Source organism: Pelodiscus sinensis, chromosome 9 (genome assembly GCF_052426305.1).
Source record: "Pelodiscus sinensis isolate ZL-2025 chromosome 9, ASM5242630v1, whole genome shotgun sequence".
Taxonomy (NCBI): Eukaryota; Metazoa; Chordata; order Testudines; family Trionychidae; genus Pelodiscus; species Pelodiscus sinensis.
In genome coordinates this window covers 40,751,464-40,773,862 of record NC_143060.1, presented here as the reverse complement: position 1 = coordinate 40,773,862, position 22,399 = coordinate 40,751,464, and the positions used below count along the sequence as shown (strand labels likewise).

Below are 22,399 nucleotides of genomic sequence, written 5' to 3'. Positions count from 1 at the left end.
TAAGAGAGATTTTTCAGCCCTACATTTTAAGCACCCCTATGTATCTCAGATGGTGTCTGTGTCAGATATTTTTATAGCTCACAGGATGAGGGGCAGCCAAGGAGTGAAGTAACTAGACCTAGGTTTGCAAGGCACTCCCAATTCAGCACTAGCTTTTGCCTGCTCACTGCCCATATGTAAAAGTACAGCAATGGAATGCCCCTCCCCCAGCTGGCATGGTGACAGTTAAACCGATGAAAGAGGCGAATTTGGGGTGCAGCTGACTGCCAGCCTCCTGTACAGTCTCAACTGTAACTATTGATGAAAACAGGGGCAGATGAGTTTTGCGGGGCCCAGGGCAGCACAATTTTGCGGAGTCCCCCTTTGGAGACAAAATAGAAAAAAGGCATCAAATGCGCAAATGGAAGGCTATTTTTTATATTAAATGTGAATTGGGTAAATTTGATAGGAACTTAATTTAGTTGGATAATTTTTATTTTAATTATATTGTAATTCATTCTTAAACAATTCTGCATTAATAATTAAACATTTTCATTTCATTAAACATTGTATTTAAGTCTACTATAGCTGTCTAGTTCTTTTGGCAGCACATTCTTCAATTATGTCAGTAAAGTCCATTTCTTTACACAGGTCGTTTTCAATCGATGTAATCGAAAGACCTACAAAATGCTCCTGGTTCACAGTAGATTCTCTTTGGCTGCCCAGGCAGCATTGGGACGTGTGGGGGCCAGGTGGAGTGTGGGTGTTGAGATTTGGGAGCAGGGCAGAGGGCGTGTGGGTGTTGAGGCTTGGGGGGTGTAGCCAGACACAAAAACCCCATCTTGTTTTTCCACGAGCCCCATCTTGTTCCCCCCCCCCCCCCCCCCCCCCAGAGAGCAAGAGAAAGGCAGTCAGCCTTTGATGCCCTGGGAACACAGGTGTGCTGCCTGTCCCTGACTCTACCATAAACAGAAACCAGACAGTAAATGGGCTAGCTGACGACCCGGGGCCTCCCGTCGCCCTGATGGCTAGTACCAGTAATTGACACGCCTGCACTGTCCCAGGAGAGGAATCTTCGCCCATCACATACCAGAGGTGCCCATTGTCTGCATTTTCCCAGGTGTAAATTATGCTTTGCACCCTTCGTGGGAAACTTGGCATTCAAAGCCATTTTTCCTTAATGGCCACTTGAGCCCAGGAAGAAGCCTACATGACCCAAGGGGTATAAAAGAGGTTCAGCAGCCCACCCTATTTGAGCTCCAATCATCTATACCTGCTGGCAGGTATTGATTGTCTCCCGAGCTCTGTGGGACGCCCAACCTCGCCCTACTTCTTCCCGAGGGATTGAGAGAAAGACGCTGGCCACGCCAAGTCTGGAACGCAGGGGTGAGAATATATACCTGCTATGTGTCTATTTTGCATGCATTTAATAAGAGCTCAGAGAACCAAAGGGTTTCATGGTACCTGTAAGTGACTTATTAGTGTAATTTCTGTCCTGTCCTTTGTAGTGTCTGTGTTATCTGTAACACAGTAGTAGCATTTAACAACTAAGTTTACCCTGTAACAATAAATAGTAACTGTTTAAGCTTTAACCTGACTCCTTCAGTTGCTGTAACAGAACCAAGCACAATTTAAAAGAACTTCAGCCCGGTCATAAGGGACTCACTGCCCTGACCGTCCGCTGACAGGGGGCAGGCAGTGTTGGGGGGAGGCAGCATGTGGCTGTTGGGACTTGGGGGACCAAGCAGCATTAGGTGTTGGGATTGGGGGGGACGGGACAGGCAATGTGTGGGTGCTGGGACTTGGGGGGGCAGGCAGCATGTGAGTGTTGGGACTTGGGGGGCAGGCAGCATGTGGTTACTTGGGTTGGGGGGCAGGCAGGGTGTGGCTACGTGGAGGATGGCGCACAGATGGGCCATAGGGAGGACCAGTGGGCAGGGGTGTCTGACTCATCAGACAGGCCAAAATTACCATTTCAGCCTCTCGAATAGCTCCTGGCTGGGCGGGGGCAGCTGGCAACTGCCCCTGCTCCCAGGGACGTGTGTGTGTGTGTGTGTGTGTGTGTGTGTGTGTGTGTGGAGGGGGGGGGCTGCTGTCTGTGGAGCTGATCACGCTGCGCCCATGAGTGGGGGAGGTGGGAACTGGTGGGAGGAGATGGGGTCTCCCTGGCGGGCAGGTTGCTCTACCCCTGGGCGCGGTGGGAAAGGGGTCAGGGCTTCCCCCGGGGGAGAGACCGCACCTCCCCCAGCCTCTCTCTGGGTGGGGCAGGAGGGTGGAGCAGAGGGATACCCTGGTGCCATGACCAGGCGTCGCCCTTCGCCTCCATGGCAACTAGTGGAGCCACTCGTGGACTCGCAGCGAAAGGCAGCGGCGGAGGCGGCTCCAGCAAGTAAGGGCAGCAGCGGCAGATACACGGCAGGGCGAGCGGGGCTGGCGAGGGGCCTATTGAAGCGTGGGGCCCAGGCCAGTTGCCCTGCCCTATATCAGCTGCTGGCTGAAAACATTCTTTGAGCTATATCCTCAGCTGCTGTCAGTTGCTACCAATCCATCAGTCAGTGGTGCTCCACCCATTTATGCTCTGGGAATCTCTCTGCAGTTATATTCCACCATTCTTTAAATAGCTGTTTTTAAACTTCAACTTAATAAACTTTCACTAGAAATAGATTGCAACAGCATCTTCAGTGACCCTGGTTCACTTTCAAATGTGTGCATGTGTCCTTGAAAACTGAATTACTGGAATTTCCTCGTTGTTTAATTGCTTATTTGTGCTGTATTCATGGCTGCTATGGTTTACTCTAGTGTGTGTGTGTGTCTGTGCACACAAGGGTGCAGTCATGTAGGTGTATATATCTCATAAGGGGTCAAAGCTGACAGTTCTATGTGAACAAATGTCCTGTTAACTTCAGTAGTAGCTTTATTTCTGTATCAGGACTCCAGGATTTGACTTGCACTGCTTATCCATGCAGCTGCCTCTTTATGTCTGGGGCAAATGGTAGTGAAGTTACTGGCTCTCTGCAAAGGGACAAGGCTGCATATGTAATACATAGTTACATTTTAGAATAAGCAACAAGCATTAAAGTCCAGAAAAACAGGGGTAAAGGAAGTCTTAACTTTATTCTCTTGTTTAACAAAGCCCATGTCATTCCAGCTGTTAAATCACCTTTTTCCCCAGCTTTGCCATTCTCATTCTCAGAGCTGTGGATAAAAAAACAAAACAAACAAACAAAAAAACAGAAAACTTCAGTGAATGGTATTATTAGTTTTCTCCTTCTGATTCTAAATATCCTTGTTCAGAATAAGGAAAAATGCACTTACCCCCAATGATTAGATCCAACAGACTAAGCATTATTTTAGTATTATAGAAATAAATTAGTAGAAAGAATTAGTGCTGGTAATTTCACAGCATAGGCACTGTACAGAGAATAAATCCATAAACACTTTTAGAAAAGAGGTTAAATTTCAAACCTTTTTATTTTTTGCTCTAATATTAATTTAATTAACAAGAAACTGATGGTATGGTTGACTGGGAAAACATGAGTAATTAAACTAAACTCTTTGTTTATATGATAATTAACTAAACAAAGTGAAAAATAGTTGGAAGCTTCTCTGTTTCTTTTGAATTAACATACAGAAAAGAAGTGATTCTGTTCCCACTGGTGTAGGGCTGGGACAGCAATATCACAGTCTTCCCTTAGCTTCAATTTGAAATGGCAATGTAGTTTCTATGTAAGCACTAAGGGGCGACATAAGTTATGACTGACAGCACTAACTAAATTTCAAAGTCACAATGGAAACTCACAAGGAAATACTAAGATTCTTTCTAAAATGATATAATGCTTCTCTAGTTAAAGGCAATTTCTATAGTACGTTTTGAAAAGTTATAGCGGGTATTTCAGCTGTCAGCTCTACAGCTGTTTGACTTATTCCTCTGAAAAATCACTCAAAGTCACAGCTGTCTTTCCCTCTATTGGATAGCTCCATTTACTGAGGGAGAAGTGGAGTCAAGGATTCAGTCTTATCTGATTTATGAGGCTTAGCAAGCATTTTGGGGGCCAGAGTGCACATATTAAACTGGAAAATGACTGCTAATCATAGATGCCTTTAGCTACACTCTACATCTATGGGGAAAAGAATGTTAGCAACCACAGTCCTGATTGTGCTTTAGGGAAGCCCAAGTCCAAAGGCTCTGTGGTTGCCAACTTAAGATTTGTTATCCAAAATTCCTGTATCTGATCATGGTCTGGAGAATGATCAGTTAAGCACTTGATTTTTAAAAATAGGTATTTTGACCACCTGGATGTGTGTTGCCCTTTGTTAGGAAGTTTTCCTGCTGTTCATCCTAAATACAGTACCTTTATTCATTTCATCCTACTCTTCCTAGGTTGTATGACGCTAAGCGCTTTCCCCTCCCATAAGTGGTGGTTGCCTCATTCAAACATCTGTAGACCAATTCACATGCTGGATATTTAATAAAGAAAATTAAATTTAATATAACTGAAGTTGTACTCACAGGTCTAGATCATCACATTCTGCAGCCCTATGGAAGTAGTTGACTGTAATTACACCTTCGGGATGTGTGAGTAGGAGGGGTTTGTTCTACAATTCTAGTACAAGCATGGGAATATGCAGGTAACTCGGGTTCAAACCCATGAATCCCCATAGATATATAGGCAGAGATCATGTCTCATGTGCCTCCAAGCTGTCCCAGATTTCCATTAATCTCTACAGCAATTTATTCTGAAGATTCTCTTCAAATTAATTTTGCCATAAAGTATCTGTTTTCTCATCTTATTTGCCATCCACTTACCCTTCATTTTTAGCAGAGTCCCCAAAACATGGTCTTCATGTGTACATCCTATTATTGGCTCTCTGAGCCTCTAGTGTCTAGTTTGTTTTCCTCTTTCTGCTACAATGTAGCATCTGACCCAGAGTTACTGGTCTAACACATAAAACAAGCCCTTGGAGTGGTAAAACAATAAATGTTAAAGTGCCAGATTCATCCCAGGTGTAACTCCATGGATTTCAATGGCATTACCAGGATAGATTTCATAGTAGAATTTGAGAGAATTATTTATTTGTAAACAGTTTTTACCCCCTCTAAGCAGTAGTCCCTTGTAATACATTGTTACTCTGGATATAAAAGGTTTTCCTTGTTTTGTTTCCTTTTTTAGAACTAGCAGTTTGACAACAAGGAATTTGGAAATACTAGTCATTTCCTGGCTTTTTCCACCATCTCATATGGCAAGGTGTGGTGACAAAAGATGGGGGAAGGAAAGGGATGTGGCCCTCTTCCAAGTTCCACTGGGTAAAATAGGCTGTTAGAAATAGTATTGCACGTAGTCGGTGAAACTCTGCCCTCACTGAAGTCAATAACACTTCTATTGATGTCTATGGGGCCAGGAGTCCAATGACCCATTTCTCCTCTATTATACAACTTTTAAATCAGAGGAAAGATCAAATGGTTTAAAAGAATGTAGCAGATTATCTTTACATTTTTACTACTTTTAAGGCTTGACTTATTCTTACTGAAGTCCTCATTAGTTTACTGTTAAATTAAAAAGCAACAGTACCAGTCCAAGAAATTCGGCTTCGGAGAGTGAAAGAAAAGTTCACTTTAAAATTTCAGGCTGCACGGTGCACCATGACAACATGAATTAAATGCAAGCAAGCATCCTTTCATAATAGCTATGCAGAAGCTTCTCCAAGTACAGTGATACTTAACCAACAGTACTTGAGATTCCTAACTTGATACTGTGAAGTATCCATGTCCTCTGGAGATATTTATATTTAAATTGACACTCCTGTCCCAATAATCTCACTATTGATAGATCACCAGTGTTAGCTTAGATCCAGTTGTGCATGTCTTCTGCAGTCCAAACTACTAGCAAAATACAGGGAATTTTGGAGGATGGCAGAGGTGCCAAATAAGGATGCTATTGGTTGCATCTGAATTTGATGTATTTCTTTTAAATGTAATATAACTTTTACCAGCTGATTAAAATACACTCCTCTTTATTCTTATGTAACTAAATTACAGTATAAATATAAAATACGTTGGTTTAATGTTTTGATAGGCAGCTATTGCTATTTGAGGATTTCTTTTTAATACTTATATAACACGTTACAGCAAGACAGAGTGCAAGACTGAAGATGTTAACAGATTAGAAAAAGTAAGTTTTTAATAAAGTCAGAGACAGACAGACAGACAATACAGACAGACTGAAGTTAACATACAGACAGGAAAACTACATTGTCATAATTTAAAAGTTAGAAAAATATCTAAATCAGGCTAGCAAAAATTATTAAACTTTGCATAAACATTCAAGGCAAGGTAGGCAAAACTGCTGCAAGGATAATGTAAAATTGTTTGTTAAACAGTCTGCTTTAAGGCATAAGTTAGATTATGCAGCAAGTAATTAGAACATGGGCACAGATACACCGTGTAAGCTGTTAATCACTGAGAGGCAAAATGAATCTATTTTTACATATATATAAAAAGAAGGATTTTAAATTTGGCATTTCTAAAAGAACCAAGAATCAAGGGTTTTTTTTTTTTAAATCTTTGAAATATTATGAACATAGGATTTTGAGAATTAGTTTTCAAAATACAGCAATTAGTGCATTGCTGAAGGTGGAAAAAGCATTCTACAGAACTAAAAATTCAGTTTAATGTACATTAACAAATAAAGAGTAAAGGCATTGATCAGTAACTGTGCGTAAGACAGAAATATGGGAAAGTGAAAAAGATTGTTAGTAAGAAAAACAAGTAATTGTAACCAGTTGTTACATGAGTGAACAGCAGTGACATGACTTTCCTTTTTTATTACCTGTCAATGAGGGATCCTCTGTACCATCTCCAGATATCTGGCCATCAAGTTGAGTATGGTACATAGGAGAGCTCAAACTTTCCTCTTGTTCTTGCAGTGATATGGAATTTTTGTGGGATGACTTATTCATGTTTCCAACTAGGTTATCCTCTGGGATCTTCTCTGGTGCTTGTGCTATTTGTTTGTTGGGTGGCTGGTAAACTTGACTGTAATGGCCAACAGGATGATATGATGGTCTTTCAGATTTGCTGTCGTCTTCGTCGTCGTCATCAATGACAACGAGTTCTGCACGAATAATTCCATCGTATCGGGACAAGTTTTTGTTTGCTGCTACGTCGTCTTCATCTGCATGCTGATAACCCATGAAAATCATTGTAACAGGTTCTGTATCATCCACATAACATGGCACAGCTTGAACAATGCTGTACCTAACGTCTTCATCCGCATCCTGAGTTACAGGAGACCTTTCGCTGCTGTGCTTTGAATTCATAAACATTGCCTCACAATGGCTCTCTCTTGTCTTATGACAGGGTTCCAAATCCTTTTGTAGAACTCCTCTTTCATCATTATGTAGTTTTATATTTTTTGGGGTAATCTGTGGCTTTCCCTCTCTTTGCTGAGACCCTGGAGAGGGAGACTTTGGTAGTTTTACATTGGGAAGATCAAAACCATTTTCTTTATCGTGTTGCCTGATGCCTTTGGTATAGAAAGATTCATTTTGATAATTGCCAAGTTCATTAGTCTCTTTTTTAACAGTGTCTTCCAAATTTGTTCTAGGAGCTAATTTGTCTTTCTGGGGAGTTGTTGGTCTGTAAAACTGATTTGCGTACACGGGCTCGTGATACTCTGTAGGAGATTTAGCATTTTGCTCAGTTGCTTTTCTTAAAAGATCCTCCACCTCAACAGGTGCAAGCTCATCTATGCCATTGTGGGTTACACTGCAATTGGACCATGTTGCATAGATGGACTTCCTACCATCGTCATAGACTTTCACTCCTGTACTCTTAAACTCATCAGATGGCAGAGGTATGGTAGACAGAACTGTGTTTTCCCCAGTCTTCATGTCTTTCTCAACTTTAATTTCCATGGCAAACAATGCTGTCAAGAGAACCAAAAACTGAAAACACAGTAGATGAAACAAATATTTAGAACTTATTCTTGTGATAAGTGGTTTGGATAACTTGTCAAATCTTTGTCCAATTTTCATCCTGCCATAGAATTTGAATCCTAATGAGACATGCCCTCAGATCTAGGGTTTGGTTTAGCATAGTATAGTGAAAATTGTCAACCCTGTAATCTGAATCCAGGTCAGTGGGTTCTGAAACTGAATTCCCGCTTTATCCCCTGGGGCCCTCTTCAAAGATTGAAGATATTAAGGAACAGTGTTTTGGTTGGGACTCATCTCTGATAAAAAAAAATCAGCTATTTGAAGCTTCATTACACAAGAGAAAACCAGTTTAAACTTGGTCTCTTGAGGTCAGTTACTGCAAGGTGCTGAGCAGTGGGAGTTAATGGGAATCAAGGGAGTGTAACAATATGCAGGAGTAGAGACTTGTTTGGTCTTAAAGACAGTGGAGATGGGCAGCTTTGTGAAGGTCAGAGGATGGCTAGATCTGCGTCACTCAGCAGGCATAATTGCTCAGAGAAAATGCACGATTTGGCATACTGGGGTCAGAACCAGACAGGGGTTATACCAAGTGCAGGAAGTATGTACTGGAAGAAAACGTTCAAAATATAAAAGTGCTAGAAAATATTGGACCTCGTTGTCAATGGTACACCAGTTATACAGCAGTGGCACGCAACTGACTACAATGGAATTATTTGTGTGAAAGAAAGTAAAGAATGTTGTGCTTATTATCTATTGTCTCTCTATCATTTCCCTAAATAAGTTGGCTTATGAAGAGGCTTATGAACCATTACAAATCTGCTCTCTTTCTAGAGTTACTTCCAATCTTTACCTCTTCTATTTTCTTCATCATCCTCAGTCCCTGCATGCCCTGCCCTTCTCAGTGCCGAAGGTCTGAAGGATTTTGGAAGGTCTGGTATATTAGTATAGATGTAGTCCACTTGGTCTGTTAAAAATAAATAAATAGGAGAGCCCCAGTATCTTTCATCGACCTCATGCAACAAACATTCAATTTTTTTTTTAAATATCAAATGCTTTGGTTGAACATACCTTCATGAACGTCTGCTTTCTCTGCCTTCACAGACTATGAAAGAAGGCAACAAAAAGTGACATGATTACTGCAGTTTTAGGAAATTAACTCAAAACACAGAGACTTTTCTACTGCACAGCTGTTTATCATTTTGTGCACCTCAGTTTGGAAGATGCCTGGAAATGGAAACCCCCTCTCAACAGGAGAGATGCAGCTTTGTCAGTGGTGGGAAGATTTTCCACTCCTGTCTGTCATCTCGCCTTACCTGGCTCCTGATGGCCTCTCTCAGAATTTCACATGCCATGGGAGAACTCAGAGATTAGTAGATCTGGAGTATAGAGGACAGGGTGTTTTAACTGGAGGGTCTCACTTTGGGAATTACTCTTCCCCCTGAAGCTGACAAAGTCACAGAGCAGTTGTGGTGGTGAGTACACCCATTGAACTCTGTGAGTCTATTTGCACGAGCAAGTGTTGTGAAATCTGGCCCCAACTGTGTTGACTTTCCTGGCATATTGCGGAAGTTCTGTTTAGATAGGGTTTTCCTGAAGTAATGAGTTAAGAGTTCTCTCATTTCAAGTAGGAGATAAGAGGGATTTACAAAAATGCTGTTGACATTTTATGAGTGTAGCTGACTAATGATTAATGGTGCCATAAGATTTTTATTGTAAGTGCGTTTAGGAGGATGACTAGTACACAATATACTTAGGGCCCTGCACAGTTTTAAAAATCTGCTGGAAAAAACCATGCATCTGATTCATGATTTGCGATCCGCTCCCTGCCTTTTATGTGTATCCACTTCTGTATCTGCACCTTGGCAGCAGAAAGCTGTCTCATAGTACCTTGCTCTCAGGATGCGCATGCGTGTGTGTGTGTGTGTGTGTGAGCGCGCGCGCGTGCGTGCACGCGTCCATCTGTCCTAGGGATGCTTGTCCCACTCTGCTTCACCTGGTAGACCTACTGGGGAGCAGGCTCAGGGCACTTCTGCAGAGGCATGTGGTTGGGGCACTAGTGATTGTCTCTGTCCACCTTATTCAGCAGGAGTGCCCTGACATCGCTCCCCAGCAAGCACTTGGCAGGTGGCCAAGGGAGCCATTTTTCCATGGACTCTGGCCATTAATCCTCCCCTGAAGCAGTGTGTGGCTGGTCCTGTCATTTAATCTTAAAAGGCCCAAAGGGGGTAGCGAGGGTGGGAGGAAGGGGGCAGAGATGGGGCAGGTTCTTGCGGGGAAGAGATGTGAAAGGGCAGACAGATGAGGCTCAGGGATGGCACAGGGACTGGTGCTAGCGGTTGCTGCGTTTCTGCTGCTCAGGTGCTAAGATCAGCAGAAGCATCAGCATCAGCATCAGCAGCGCAGGTTGCTAGAACCCTTTGTGTAGTATTGGCTCGAATATTCACAAAAATGAGTTGTGGATATCCACATCAGTGGATGAAGATATCTGCAGATATTGAGCGGATATCCACAGAATTGCAGGGCTTTAAATACAGTGTCTGTAGCCCTGTCAATCTCAGGATACTACAGAGACCAAGTGGGTGATGTGATATCACAATAGTTACTTGAAGTGACTATAACAAGGTTTAAGCTAGCTCAGTTCACATGCTTATTCATTCCTTGTCCACTCTGCTGAGACTACCTGCAAAGCTGCCAAGGGTAGTGTGAGATTTTGTGATGTGCTGTCAGGGCCAGATTAAGGCATGGGCTAGCCGGGCAACTGCCCGGGGCGCCAACCTATGGGGGGGGGGGGCGCCTGATGGCAGCTGTAAGGGGTGCACAGTGCCTCTTATAGCTGCTATCAGGCGCCGCACGCCCAGCTCCCGGATTGTGGGCTGCAGCAGCTCCCAGTGGCCACCCTGCAGCGGCCACCCAGGGTGGGGGGCCGCGTTAATCTCTGCAGAGCTGGCCAGCAGCACCTTTCCCCCCGTGGCTTCAGGGCCCTGCACGGCCAGGCTTGGTCCACCCCGGGCTGTGCGCCAGCAGTGGTAGCCAGGCTGGGCACGTGCATCCTGCCACCACCAGCTCCACGTGCCCTCCCCCATGCACCAGCATGGGGCCGCGCATGCGCCCTCCCCCAACCCGGGGCGCAATTAACCTGTCTGCCTGGGGCGCTGGAATGGCTCGGTCCAGCCCGGTGTGCCGTAGACATTTTTCCATTGAGTACTCAGTAATGGACTGAAACCACCAAGCTCTTTCCAAATAGAGCCTGTAGCCTTTGGATGGCAGCATCTTTTGGTCACACTTTTGTGTTTAGGTTTGTACTAATGAGGTGAAATACCCTGTAATTCACCAATCCCATAATTCATTCCATTCCTCTTACATTTGTTATTCTAACAAATCATTCTGTTTCTAAAGTGTTGTAACACTAACCTTTAAGATATCTTCTGCTGTCCTCTCAACTGATTTGAGCTTCTTTAAAATTGCCTCTTCATTAACTGAGATTTTCAGCTCTTCTTTTTCAAGAGATTCAATTTCTCTCTCAAGTCTGCAAGCATAATATAGTTTATAGAATAATTTAAAGAATACACATTAATATGCAATTGTACTTATAGTATATTTCCAACAGAGAGCTAGGCTATATTCCTCTCACAATTATACCATTTTACACTGATGTAATTTTGCTGACCCGTATGGATTTGCTCTTGATTTAGGAATTTGTAAAATCAGAATAAACCTGTTGTTTTACAATGCGATGTTTTGTCACAGATATCTTCAGAGCATACTTTGAAATAAACAGATTAAGACATCTAGGTAAACTTCCTTTGTTTTTAGAAGGAGAAGAGGGAAGGAAAGGATTTCTTCACCTTCAGCTACACTCTCTCAGGAATTATCACAACTAAAATGGTGTTCACCTCCCTATAACAATGATTTAGGATATTAGAGCAGTTCACAGACAATAGGATGAATGAGTTTATTTGCTTACTCCTGCCTGGATCACCATTCTCCTATGTAAGGGTACGTCTAGACTACAGGCTTTTGTCGACAGAAGTTTTGTCGACAGATACTGTCGACAAAACTTCTGTCGACAAAGAGCATCTAGACTATATCCTGTTCTGTCAACAAAGCAAGCCTCTTTGTCGACATGACAGTGTAGATGCAAAGGACAGTGTAGATGCAATAATGCCTTCTATCAACAGAACTCTGTCAACAAAAGGCGTTATTCCTCATAGAATGAGGTTTACAGCCGTCATCAAAACTGCTGAGTTCTGTCAACATTATGTTGACAGAACTCAGTGGCAGTGTAGACCCAGGTATAGTTTTGTCGACAAAAGTCCAGTTTTGTCGACAAAACCCTATAGTCTAGACACACCCTTATAGAACAAGAAGAGCAATTTGATTAGTGGTAGGAAAGTTATAAATAATAATAATTTAGAAGACACTAATTCAAGGGGGGATTCTGACACTTTACATAATGTGGATTTGTCCCTTACTACCTAAACAGTTGCAATGATTTCAGTTGGCTACTCGCTGTGAGTAAAGGTGGCAGAAGTGAGCTCAAAAGAATTGGACGGTACAGAGAGCCAATGTGCTGCCCAGAGTGATAGAATTGCATTCCTTCCATGTAGTTGGCACATAGTAGAACTAGGATTGTGAGTGTTTGTGTTGAGGTTTTAAAGCCCATCTACAGAAAAACTGAAATTAATTTTGTAGGACTAAAGTAAACCAATAAACCGATTGTGTATCTTTCATCTTCATAATTATTTCAATTTAGAAAACATTATAATAAATCATAATTAGGCTATTAATATTTGAAATTATGCTAGCACAAATGCTTCCAACCAGTGTTAACTGTGTATCTGGCAAAAACAAAACCACATACAAAAGCCCCTATAAAGTCTTGGATTAAAGCTTTACTTTTTTCTATTTCATTTGTTTGGGACCAAGTACAACTGATTTACAGATACTCAATGACAAGGAGCTTGGTGGATGAATATTCTAACACTTGCTTGCTGAGTTTGGGCTTCCTGTATAAGGAAACATCCTCACATTTGCAGCCAGTCAGTTTGCAGAAGAAGCTTGTCGGTTTCTATAAGCAGGAAATATGTCAATGACATCCTCTCTGAACTGTCTTGCTACCTGGGTGAGGTGCTCTGTAACAAGAGGTTAACTTTAAAGAGACCATTTATTAAGGGAAAGTCTCCTGGGTCATACCTGGCTATAACTAAAGCCTCTGTTAAGTGGATTAGATACAATGCAAGCATAAATCTAACATACCATTGTTTTAGAATGAGTACAGGTATTCCATGAATATGTAATAAACAAAATTTGGGTATTAATAAGACAGTGGGATCCCTTTCAGATTTCAATAGTACTAATCCCAGATAGTGAACATATCTATCATAGAGGCTGACTGGTTGCTTTTAGAGCCTTTATTGTTACCGAAGAAACCAACTGAAATCCAGCAGAATGAATTAATCTCTTGGGCTACGTCTACACTGCACCTCTCTTGCGCAAAAGCCTATGCAAATGAAATGCAGATTAGTATATTGCTGCACTTCATTTGCACAATTAATTAGGGGCCGTTTTTGTGCAAGAGGCTTTTGCACAAAAAGGAGCTGGGTGGATGGCTCCTTTTTGCGCAAAAAAACCCACTTGCACAAGAGTCGTTCTTCCTCATTTTTTCAGGAAGCCTTGGTCTACACCAAATTTCACCATTTCTTTTTTACCAGCTGTGTGTGGCCTCTCTGTAAATATGAGTCACTATTCTTTTCTCTCTTTTTGTTGTTGTTCAGTACCGTGCATTAGTTGGTTTAAAACACTTCAAACACAGCTTTTAACCATAAAAAGTGTTTCACAGAAAGATATTGAATTTTAGGAAAATGTTGTCATGAAGATTTTGAGACTTTGTAACATTTTGTGAACACGAATGCTTGTTTTCTCACCAGCCCTGCTATATATTATTCCAGTTTCTAACAGAGTGATGCATGAGATATGGTCCCAAACCAACTCGATCTAAGACCAAAGGTACATTTCTATGGGATTAACTGAAAGATCTGGATGTAAAATAATTGCTTTGGCACTTGCTCCTGACATTGCATGATTCTGTGTAAAAAAAACTCCTAGGGCCAGTTTGCAAAAAGTCTTTCACATTTGCATGCTAAAAGTTGTAGGGATGAATTTTTGAAAAAATCCTGTGCTGCATGTGTTCAAAGACTCACATGCACAGCTTGGGAGGCTGAAAATTGTGCCAGAATAGCCTCTTGTAATTGTCTTTTTAAAAACTGATTTAGAAATGTTTTAAATGTTCTATTTGGAAAAAAAGTTCTGATAGTGAACCACTTCCATTTTTGTGTTTGCATTTAAAAATACATGCATCCTCAGATGCATTTTGCTGCAATAGGGATCTTACTTAGGAGGCTTTCACTACTTTGTATAGCTCCCATTTCTAACTGGAGTAGATTAAGGCAGGAGTTTTGGAACTGGGGTTTCAGATCCAAGGTTGCTCAATCAGAGCACTGATTGGCTCAAGGAACAGTACTGCTCACAGATGCCTGTGGGGATAGGCAGTTCGGTCTCATGGGAAAGAAAGATCAAGGAGCCAGAAATGGAAGAAAGACATGAGGCTGTCTGGAGAATAGCAGACTGAAAGGAAGGAATCACTGATTTTGAGTGAGCCCAACATTTTGGCAGCTCTTGGACCCACCTAGCCATAACTTCCACTTCATAAATTACATTATGTTTCTGTTTTTCTGAAACCCTATTATCCAAACCTCCACTTTATCTGAACTCCCCCCCCTTCTCTGCAGCATGAGACATGGCAAGTAATTCAGGCTAGGGGGCAAGAGAAGGATTCAGATAATGCAGAGATTCAAATAATAAATTGGAGTTCCTGGGCTAGGACTGCAGGAACCCACCATGCTGCTGAATGGCTCCTATCCTCTCAATTATCCAAATTCCTGATCATCTAAATAAAATTCATTTCCCCATGCTATTGGGATAATTGGGAGTATACTGTATTTTCCCAGATGTCTGGATGGTGGTTGGTATCATTATGTTTTTAAAATAAATTGTTTAGCAACGAATTCTACCAAAAATGAACCTTTTTTTTTAAAAAAAAAAACCAAGCTGTCAAGTTAAGTGCTGCAGCTAGTTTGTTCCCACAGTTGAGACTGACTGGCTTTATGCCCTGTAACCTTTACCATGTAAGCAGAGTATTATAGGCTAGATGCTATGAGTGCTATTCCTGTCCATAACACAAGTAATGAACTACTTGCCTGAAGTTTTGTTTAAGGCCACTGTTAATTGTTCAGCATCAATACAAAGAACGGAATTCTCTCATTTATCTAAAAAAAAGCCCAGATATCCTGCTTGTGTACTGGATGATTAACAAGCACAAATTAACCCTTTAAGGGACCTACTGGGCACTCAGAAAATAAATACTTCACACTGGAGGTCCGTGAGGGGGATGAGAGACCCCTCTCACGCTCAGAGCGTGGGAGACAGGCCAGTCCTCACCTACAGGCAGCTCCCCCCTCCAACCTGAAGTAAATACTCATGAGCAGCCACACAACAAACCACACCACAGAAACACTTACCCAGGAACCTATCCCCATTGCCAACTCTTGGCACATATCTATATAAGCGACACCATCACAGGACCTAACCACATTAGTCACACCATCAGAGGCTCATTCACCAATGTGATCTATGCCATCAAGTGCCAGCAATGCCCCTCTGCCATGTATATTGGCCAAACTGGACAGTCTCTGTGCCAAAGGATAAATGGACATAAATCAGACATCAGGAAAGGAAACACAAATTTGTAGGGGAACATTTTAGCCTCTCTGGATATTCAATAATTGATTTAAAAGTAGCCATCCTTTTACAAAAGGATTTCAGCACCCGGTTACAAAGGGAGACAGCTGAACTGGAGTTCATTTGCAAATCCAATACTATCAATTTACAATTGAATAAAGATCTTAACCGGTTAATTCATGACAAAGGCAATTTGCCCTCTCGATAGCCACATCTCCATATCAACTGCTGTAAATGAGCCACTTCCACCCTGACTTGTATGTGCATGTAAATATGCACATACATACACACACACACACACACCCACACACACACACACCATGCCTCTATAAACTGCACTCCAAATCGTTTGATTAAGTGGGGTTTTAACCACAAAAAGCTTATGCCCCAATAAATCTGTTAGCCTCTAAGGTGCCACAGGATTTCTAGTTGTTTTTAAAGATCCATGTGTTCACTATGAACCTGCCTGCAACTACAGAGACCAGAGTCTATGCAGAAACAAACCAGGAGCTAAAGAAAAGCTGAAACATTCCTTAAAAGGCATTTATGTGTTTTTCTTTAAAAAAAAAGAATAAGAAAGAAACACAGAATAACTCGCTCTTTGGCAGTACAGGCAGTCCCCGGGTTACACAGATCTGACTTACATCGGATCCCTACTTACAAATGGGGTGAGGCAACCCCGCACTAGCTGCTTCCCCCACAGCAGACCAGGGAGACGCGGAGCGGCTTTTCTCAGGAGACACCTCAGCTTGAGAATAAAGGATTGAGGGAAGTGAGGTGTGGGAGAATAAAACTGAGCTCCGGAGAAATGTTTGGCTAGAGTTTCCCCTACAATATGTACCAGTTCCAACTTACATACAAATTCAACTTAAGAACAAACCTACAGTCCCTATCTTGTACGTAACCCGGGGACTGCCTGTACAAGTGCCATCCACTCTCAGTACAATTTAACATTCAGATTAAGGATGTAAAGGGTTAAACAGTATCAGGCTTAGTGGGTGAGGCTTACCTGGGAAGTGGTTAAACAGCAGTCAAGCCAAGCTGGAGCAGTCCCCAACCCAGAGCAGTCCCCTGCAGCACAGCATGGGCAGAGGGCTGCTCCAGCCCAGCCTAACCAGTTAAACATAATGCTTAACCAGTTAACATTTTTAATGGGATTTTACATTCCTAATTGAGACAAACAGTAAAAAATTTTTTTTCTGGATTCTCAATAATATATTGTTACGTACTGGCAAGAGAACACATGAGAAATGTATCTGTCTTTGTTGTCAGAGATGTTGGATTGGCAGGCACAGCATAGAGGTAGGAATGTGGGCTTTTGGAATGGCCATTAGACTGGGATGCCTAAGACTGAAGTTGAACTCCCTGTTCACACACTGACTTCCTATGTGATCTCGGGTAAATCGCTTAGGCCCAGATCATTAAAGGCATTTAGCGGCCTACCTCCCATTGATTTCAATAGCAGTTTAGGGGGCTAAATCTTTTTGTGGATCTGGGTCTCAATCTATACCATGTTTCTGTTCACCATCTGTAATTGGGGATAATGATTCCCCACTTCTCACAGGTGTTGAGAATGAGAATAATGATTGGGGGTATCTGTAAACTATGGTGACGAGAGTTAGGTATTTCTTGTATATTAAGGTTCTGAAGACCTTTAGAGCACATCTAGATTAGCTTTAAGAGTGTGAGTTGTGTGACAGAGCAGTGTTTGTATTTCTGAGTGGGTGATTTCTTCTTCACTTCAGTTTGCTCATGTCGTTTAGGTAATATTTTTGCTGAGAGTAATAGCACTGTTTCCTTTCTGCCTTCTCTTGAAAACACAGCACATTCAACATAAAACTAAGTGATATTTACTGACATTCTATTTGTAGCATTTAATCATAACTAGAATTTCGCTGCTGAGAGGGAATACAACAAATCTCTCTATATTGCATTTCCCTTGGCAGTTAACCTTTTGCATTTTATATTCATGGCATTTATGGAAGGCTCACCTTGTACTCCAGTTTATTTTGTATGTGAATCAAATGACCCAAAGTACTTGCTAAAGGAAGGTCAAAGGGAAGAACAAGTTACCTGGGCAACAAAACTAAATAGATGACACAAAAAATAACAGCACATAGCTGTGAAAATGTCCACATTGCACTGCAGAAGGTCACCTGCCACATAGGAAGCATACAAAATCAGCAACAATTCTGAGTTCCAATATTCATGCGTAGCAAACTGAAGTAGCCGAATACGAAGAGATGAAGATTTTAATGTTGTAAGGCAGTGGACATTTAGGACCAAATTTTAACTAAACTTCGGATTTTTCCATCTATAAATGATTGAGAGCAATTAAAATAATTTTGCAATCAAAATATCTGATTTATGATCACAGTCAGTTGTTTAGCTATCCATAGCATATTAATCACTCCTGTAAATAACTTACGGCTCAAATATGCTTTACAAATGTCTCACATGGAAAAAGAAGCTAGCTTTCCAAGGGTATGTCTAAATTACATACCTCTTTTGAAAGAGGGATGTAAATTAGACATATCAAAATTGCAAATGAAGCCAGGATTTGAATTTCCTATGCTTCATTTGCATAATCACATCATGCTATTTTGAAAGTGAAACCACGGTCTAGAAAAGAAGAGCCTTTTTTGAAAGATCCTGTACTCCTCAAAAAATATGGAGTACAAAACGAGGAGTACAGGGTCTTTCGAAAAAGGCTTTTCTTGAGAACCGCGTCTAGACTGTGGTTTCACTTTCTAAATAACATTTTTTGAAAGCACATGATTATGCAAATGAAGTGTGGGAAATTCAAATCCCGGCTTTGTTGCAATTTTGATATGTCTAATTGACATCCCTCTTTCAAAAGAGGGATGTAGTCTAGACATAGCCCAAAATTGGCTTACTTGTATCAGGGATGGATTAAGGGGAGGGCTAGCTGGGCAGCTGCCCAGGGCGCCAACCTATGGGGGGGGGTACCTGACTGAAGTGGTAAAGGGCACCGTGCGCCCGGGGGAGGTGCTGTGCATACAGGGCATGCGGCACCCCTTACCACTTCAATCAGGCACTTCTCGTAGGTTGGTGCCCGGGGGAAGGGCTGCGCATGTGCCGCTTGCCCTGGGGCGCTGTGCCCCTTACAATGTTAATCAGGCACCGTGCGCCCACTACCCGAGACACAAGTATGGCTCGGTCTGGCACTGAATTGTATTTAGGAAAACACCATGTTTGGGGATGGGATTCCTGAATGGATCTTCAGTGGGGATAGTGTGAAAACAATTCCATTCCAATATGAATATAGTAGGTGTTTGTATTCTATAACAAAGCAATTTAGTTGTCTTCCATTATTTTTACATTTTCTAGCAAAATCAATTAGATGAGCTTAAGACAAGGAAATCTTTGGGTCTGTGCTAGAAGATTATGCTTGGTTTTAGATTCAAGGTCGAATTTCATCTTGATTATAGATTAGCTGTCATATCCATGAGCTGGTGTCGTGTAGTTTTATTTCCACATGGTAGAAAAAATATGCAAGACCAGCTGTGAGGTCAAACCTCATGAGAAATATTGTTGCTGTGAAACTTCAGCTACTTCTAAAACAGAATCACAGACTAAGCTTTAGTAAAAATGATACAAAGTACAAAATGTGCCTAAATGACTTAGGAACTTAATGACCATATTTTAATATGGGCTTTTAAAGATGCAGGCCGGCACTTTCAGAAGGGATTTTCAGAAGCAGTTAGGTAGGGACTCTGATTCTAATCCGCCTCTCTGAAATAGAAGTAGTATTTACTTCTGTTTTGGGGGGATCAATACAACATGTTTGCTTTTAGTAAGAACAATGACAAGTGATATTCAATCAAAAGGTTCCATATGGTGCAAAAGAAAATGTACTATCAGTGTATAGAACCCCTCTACAAGGGAACAGATATTTTAGAGGCAGCATTAAAGGTCAGCATGTACTGTACAATGAGAAACTGCAATATTCTTAACAGTTCTTAGGACAAGCATAGTAAGAGATACAAAAATATCATTATTACACAGGTAATTCTAATAGGATTTAACCTTATTAGAAACCTCAGTATGTCAATATAAGAATGTAGTGTCTCTTTTAATGCAATAGTCTGACCATTTATTATAAGGATTTAAAAGTGTGCTGTAAGCTTTGAGCTAATACTGTAGGAGTTGTTTTGATGCTAAATCTAAGTCCTCCCTACTGATAGGATGCAGGAGACTGGTAGCAACTGTTGCTATGAGATCTCCCAGATACTATGACTCAGGCCCAGAGAGCACTTAAGATATGTTGATCAGGTGACAAATTGGATTTATGCTCTGGGGTTACAGTATTTTCCCGCTGGGTGTTGTGGTCTCCAAGGTATTTAATCTGTCAGGAGTTCAATAGCTCTCATTTTAGCGCTACCGCTATTCACAGAGCTGCAGGATAAAGGCACAGCCTGCTCTTTATTTAGATGCCACTGACTGAATTTGAAACATTAGGGAGGAATGCTTCAGGAAGGAGGAAGACAAAACAGAATTATTGACCTGATTCTGCGGCTTTAAAAATAGAATTTTAAAATTGCTGGGGATGCTATTTTTATTTTTTTTCTTTTCTCAAAGGCTCAAAAGAGAATTAGATGCTCCACACCTACTAAAAGTCAGCAAACCTTTGAAAAAACTCTCCTCCTGATGTAACACAGAAACAGTAAGTCTACGTCTATACTACAGGGTTTTTGCACAAAAACCGGCGGGGCATCCACACCTCAAATGCGTTTTTGTGCAAGTAAATTTACAGTAAATCAAAAGAACAGAGGGGTTTTTGTGGAATAGGTATTCCTCTTTCTATGAGGAATAACTCTTTTTCACAAGAGTTCTTGCACAAAAAGGTGTGTGGGGACGGGCAACAGGGAGTTTTTGCGCAAAAAGAGCCAATTGAAAAAAAGCACAGGTGCTCTGGTGGCTCTTCTGTGAGCAGCAATCAGAGCTTTCTTGTGAGAGAGCGTCCATGCAGTCTGGACTCTTTCTTGTGCAAAAGCGCATTGCTTTTATGATGCGCTTTTGTAGTGTGGATGCGCTCTTGCAAAAGAAGCCTGCAGTGTAGACATAGCCTAAGATTTCTTGGGGCCTTAACAATAGGAAAGCAGCTCACAGTACACTGTGTATCATCTGCTTTGCTTCTAAGTATATCCTTCCCAATCACATTGTCAATGGAATACACGGATGGTGCTTTTTTACTGGGTCTTCATAGTTACAATCGACTAGGTTGCTGAGTGCAGAGTGTCTATGCTGTGTCACTACAACAAAGTATTCCACTGATGAACTCAAAAAGTGATTCTCTTTGAGAAGAGTGATCCACAAAAGAAATCACTCCATTACAGGACAAACTAGCATGACGTTGTTGCCCATCAGCAAACAAATATAACTTGGACCAAACAGGACAGGAGCAGGGAGGAAGTGGGTAGGAGATCATATTGATGAGCATTTAATCAAAGGAGTGTGTGGGAGAGGAGAGCTAAGGAACAGGACTCTTCAGATGAAGATGCTGTCAAATTAAAATAAAGAAGGAAGAAGCCTCAGCAAGATTCCAGGGACAAGGTAACTTTGTGGATCTAAAGAAACAGCTCCTTATCTTTGCTGTAGCCCTCACTTTGAAATGTTGGTGCTTTTAGTCACAGAGGAGCTACAATATAAGTACAGTTCAAATCCCATAGCCTTCAAGAAAGACTGAATGCAGCCAATAATCCTGAAGAACATGCCTGTGACCAAATAGAGCTGTCATGTCTGAATCTGCTTATGCAGCTTTAAAAATAGCTACATGTGCTGGAATGCCAAGGTGTGAGATTTGTAGAAATGCTGGCAAGCTGAGGTAGAGAAGGGATAAGGGGAGGACTCTACAGGAGAGTACTGAGAGTTACACTTAGGATGAAGAGGATGGGTTATGAGAGCATGACAGGAGATAACCACAGGGCACAAATGATTACATGACTAGGGTACTATATTGTAAGGTGGAATGCTTTTGAAGGGTCAAGTTTTGCTAAGTTAGTATCTCTTAGCAAAATCCACATGCTGGCGCTTGCCTCTGTTGAGTGCAGTATGAATGGAACTGAGAGCCAGAAAAACAAATCATTTAGAGCAGAGGTGGGCAATAATTTTGATGGGGGTCCACACCAAGATTTTGGAAAGTGGTTGCGGTATACACCCTTCCATGGTATTAATGGAGGAGGTGCAGGGTCTGGGGTAAGGTACTGGGGTGCAGGACAGAGAATGGAGTTTGGGTGAAGGAGGCAGTTGCGACCTAGGGCAGGGGACTAGGGTGCAGGGTTTTGGGATGTGACCTAGGGTAGGAGGGGATTGTGATTTTGGGCAGAAGATTGGGCTGCCAGATCTGGGAGGAGGTATGGGTGGATGTGGAATAGCAGGGCAGGAGTGTGGTGCAAAAAGGTTGGGGAAGGGAGAGGCTGGGGTGCCAGAGGCAGGCTCTGGCTGGAGACTTACCAGCCTGCCTGCCCGCCCGCCGAGCTAAAGGCTTATGGAGCTTAAAATGTTTGTCTATTCAGCCATACGCTCGAGTGAGTAACTGAGCAGGAGGGGAAGAGGGGTTGTGCTTCGTGGTTGCCTGTTGTTTGAACTACAGGCAGCTCCCATTGGCTAGTTTCTGGCCAGAAACCAACCAATGGGATTGTGCTGGGAGTGGGAGCATCGTCTG

The 22,399-nt window shown here is 42.0% G+C and overlaps 1 protein-coding gene across 2 annotated transcripts in view; it reads right to left on the bottom strand.

Annotated features, from left to right (window-relative positions):
• Positions 1 to 3,074: 3,074 nt before the first annotated feature.
• The window catches only part of PALMD (palmdelphin), a 71,285-nt gene continuing 51,960 nt past the window's right edge, over positions 3,075 to 22,399 (bottom strand). For both annotated transcript variants that reach the window (XM_025182970.3, XM_075936598.2), the window contains 5 exons: positions 11,326 to 11,440; positions 8,983 to 9,016; positions 8,765 to 8,878; positions 6,807 to 7,904; positions 3,075 to 3,174 (listed from right to left, as the gene is read on the bottom strand). In XM_025182970.3, the coding sequence (XP_025038755.3) occupies positions 3,131 to 3,174; positions 6,807 to 7,904; positions 8,765 to 8,878; positions 8,983 to 9,016; positions 11,326 to 11,440 (1,405 nt within the window). In that variant the 3' untranslated portion in view covers positions 3,075 to 3,130. The remainder of the gene's footprint in view (positions 3,175 to 6,806; positions 7,905 to 8,764; positions 8,879 to 8,982; positions 9,017 to 11,325; positions 11,441 to 22,399) is intronic.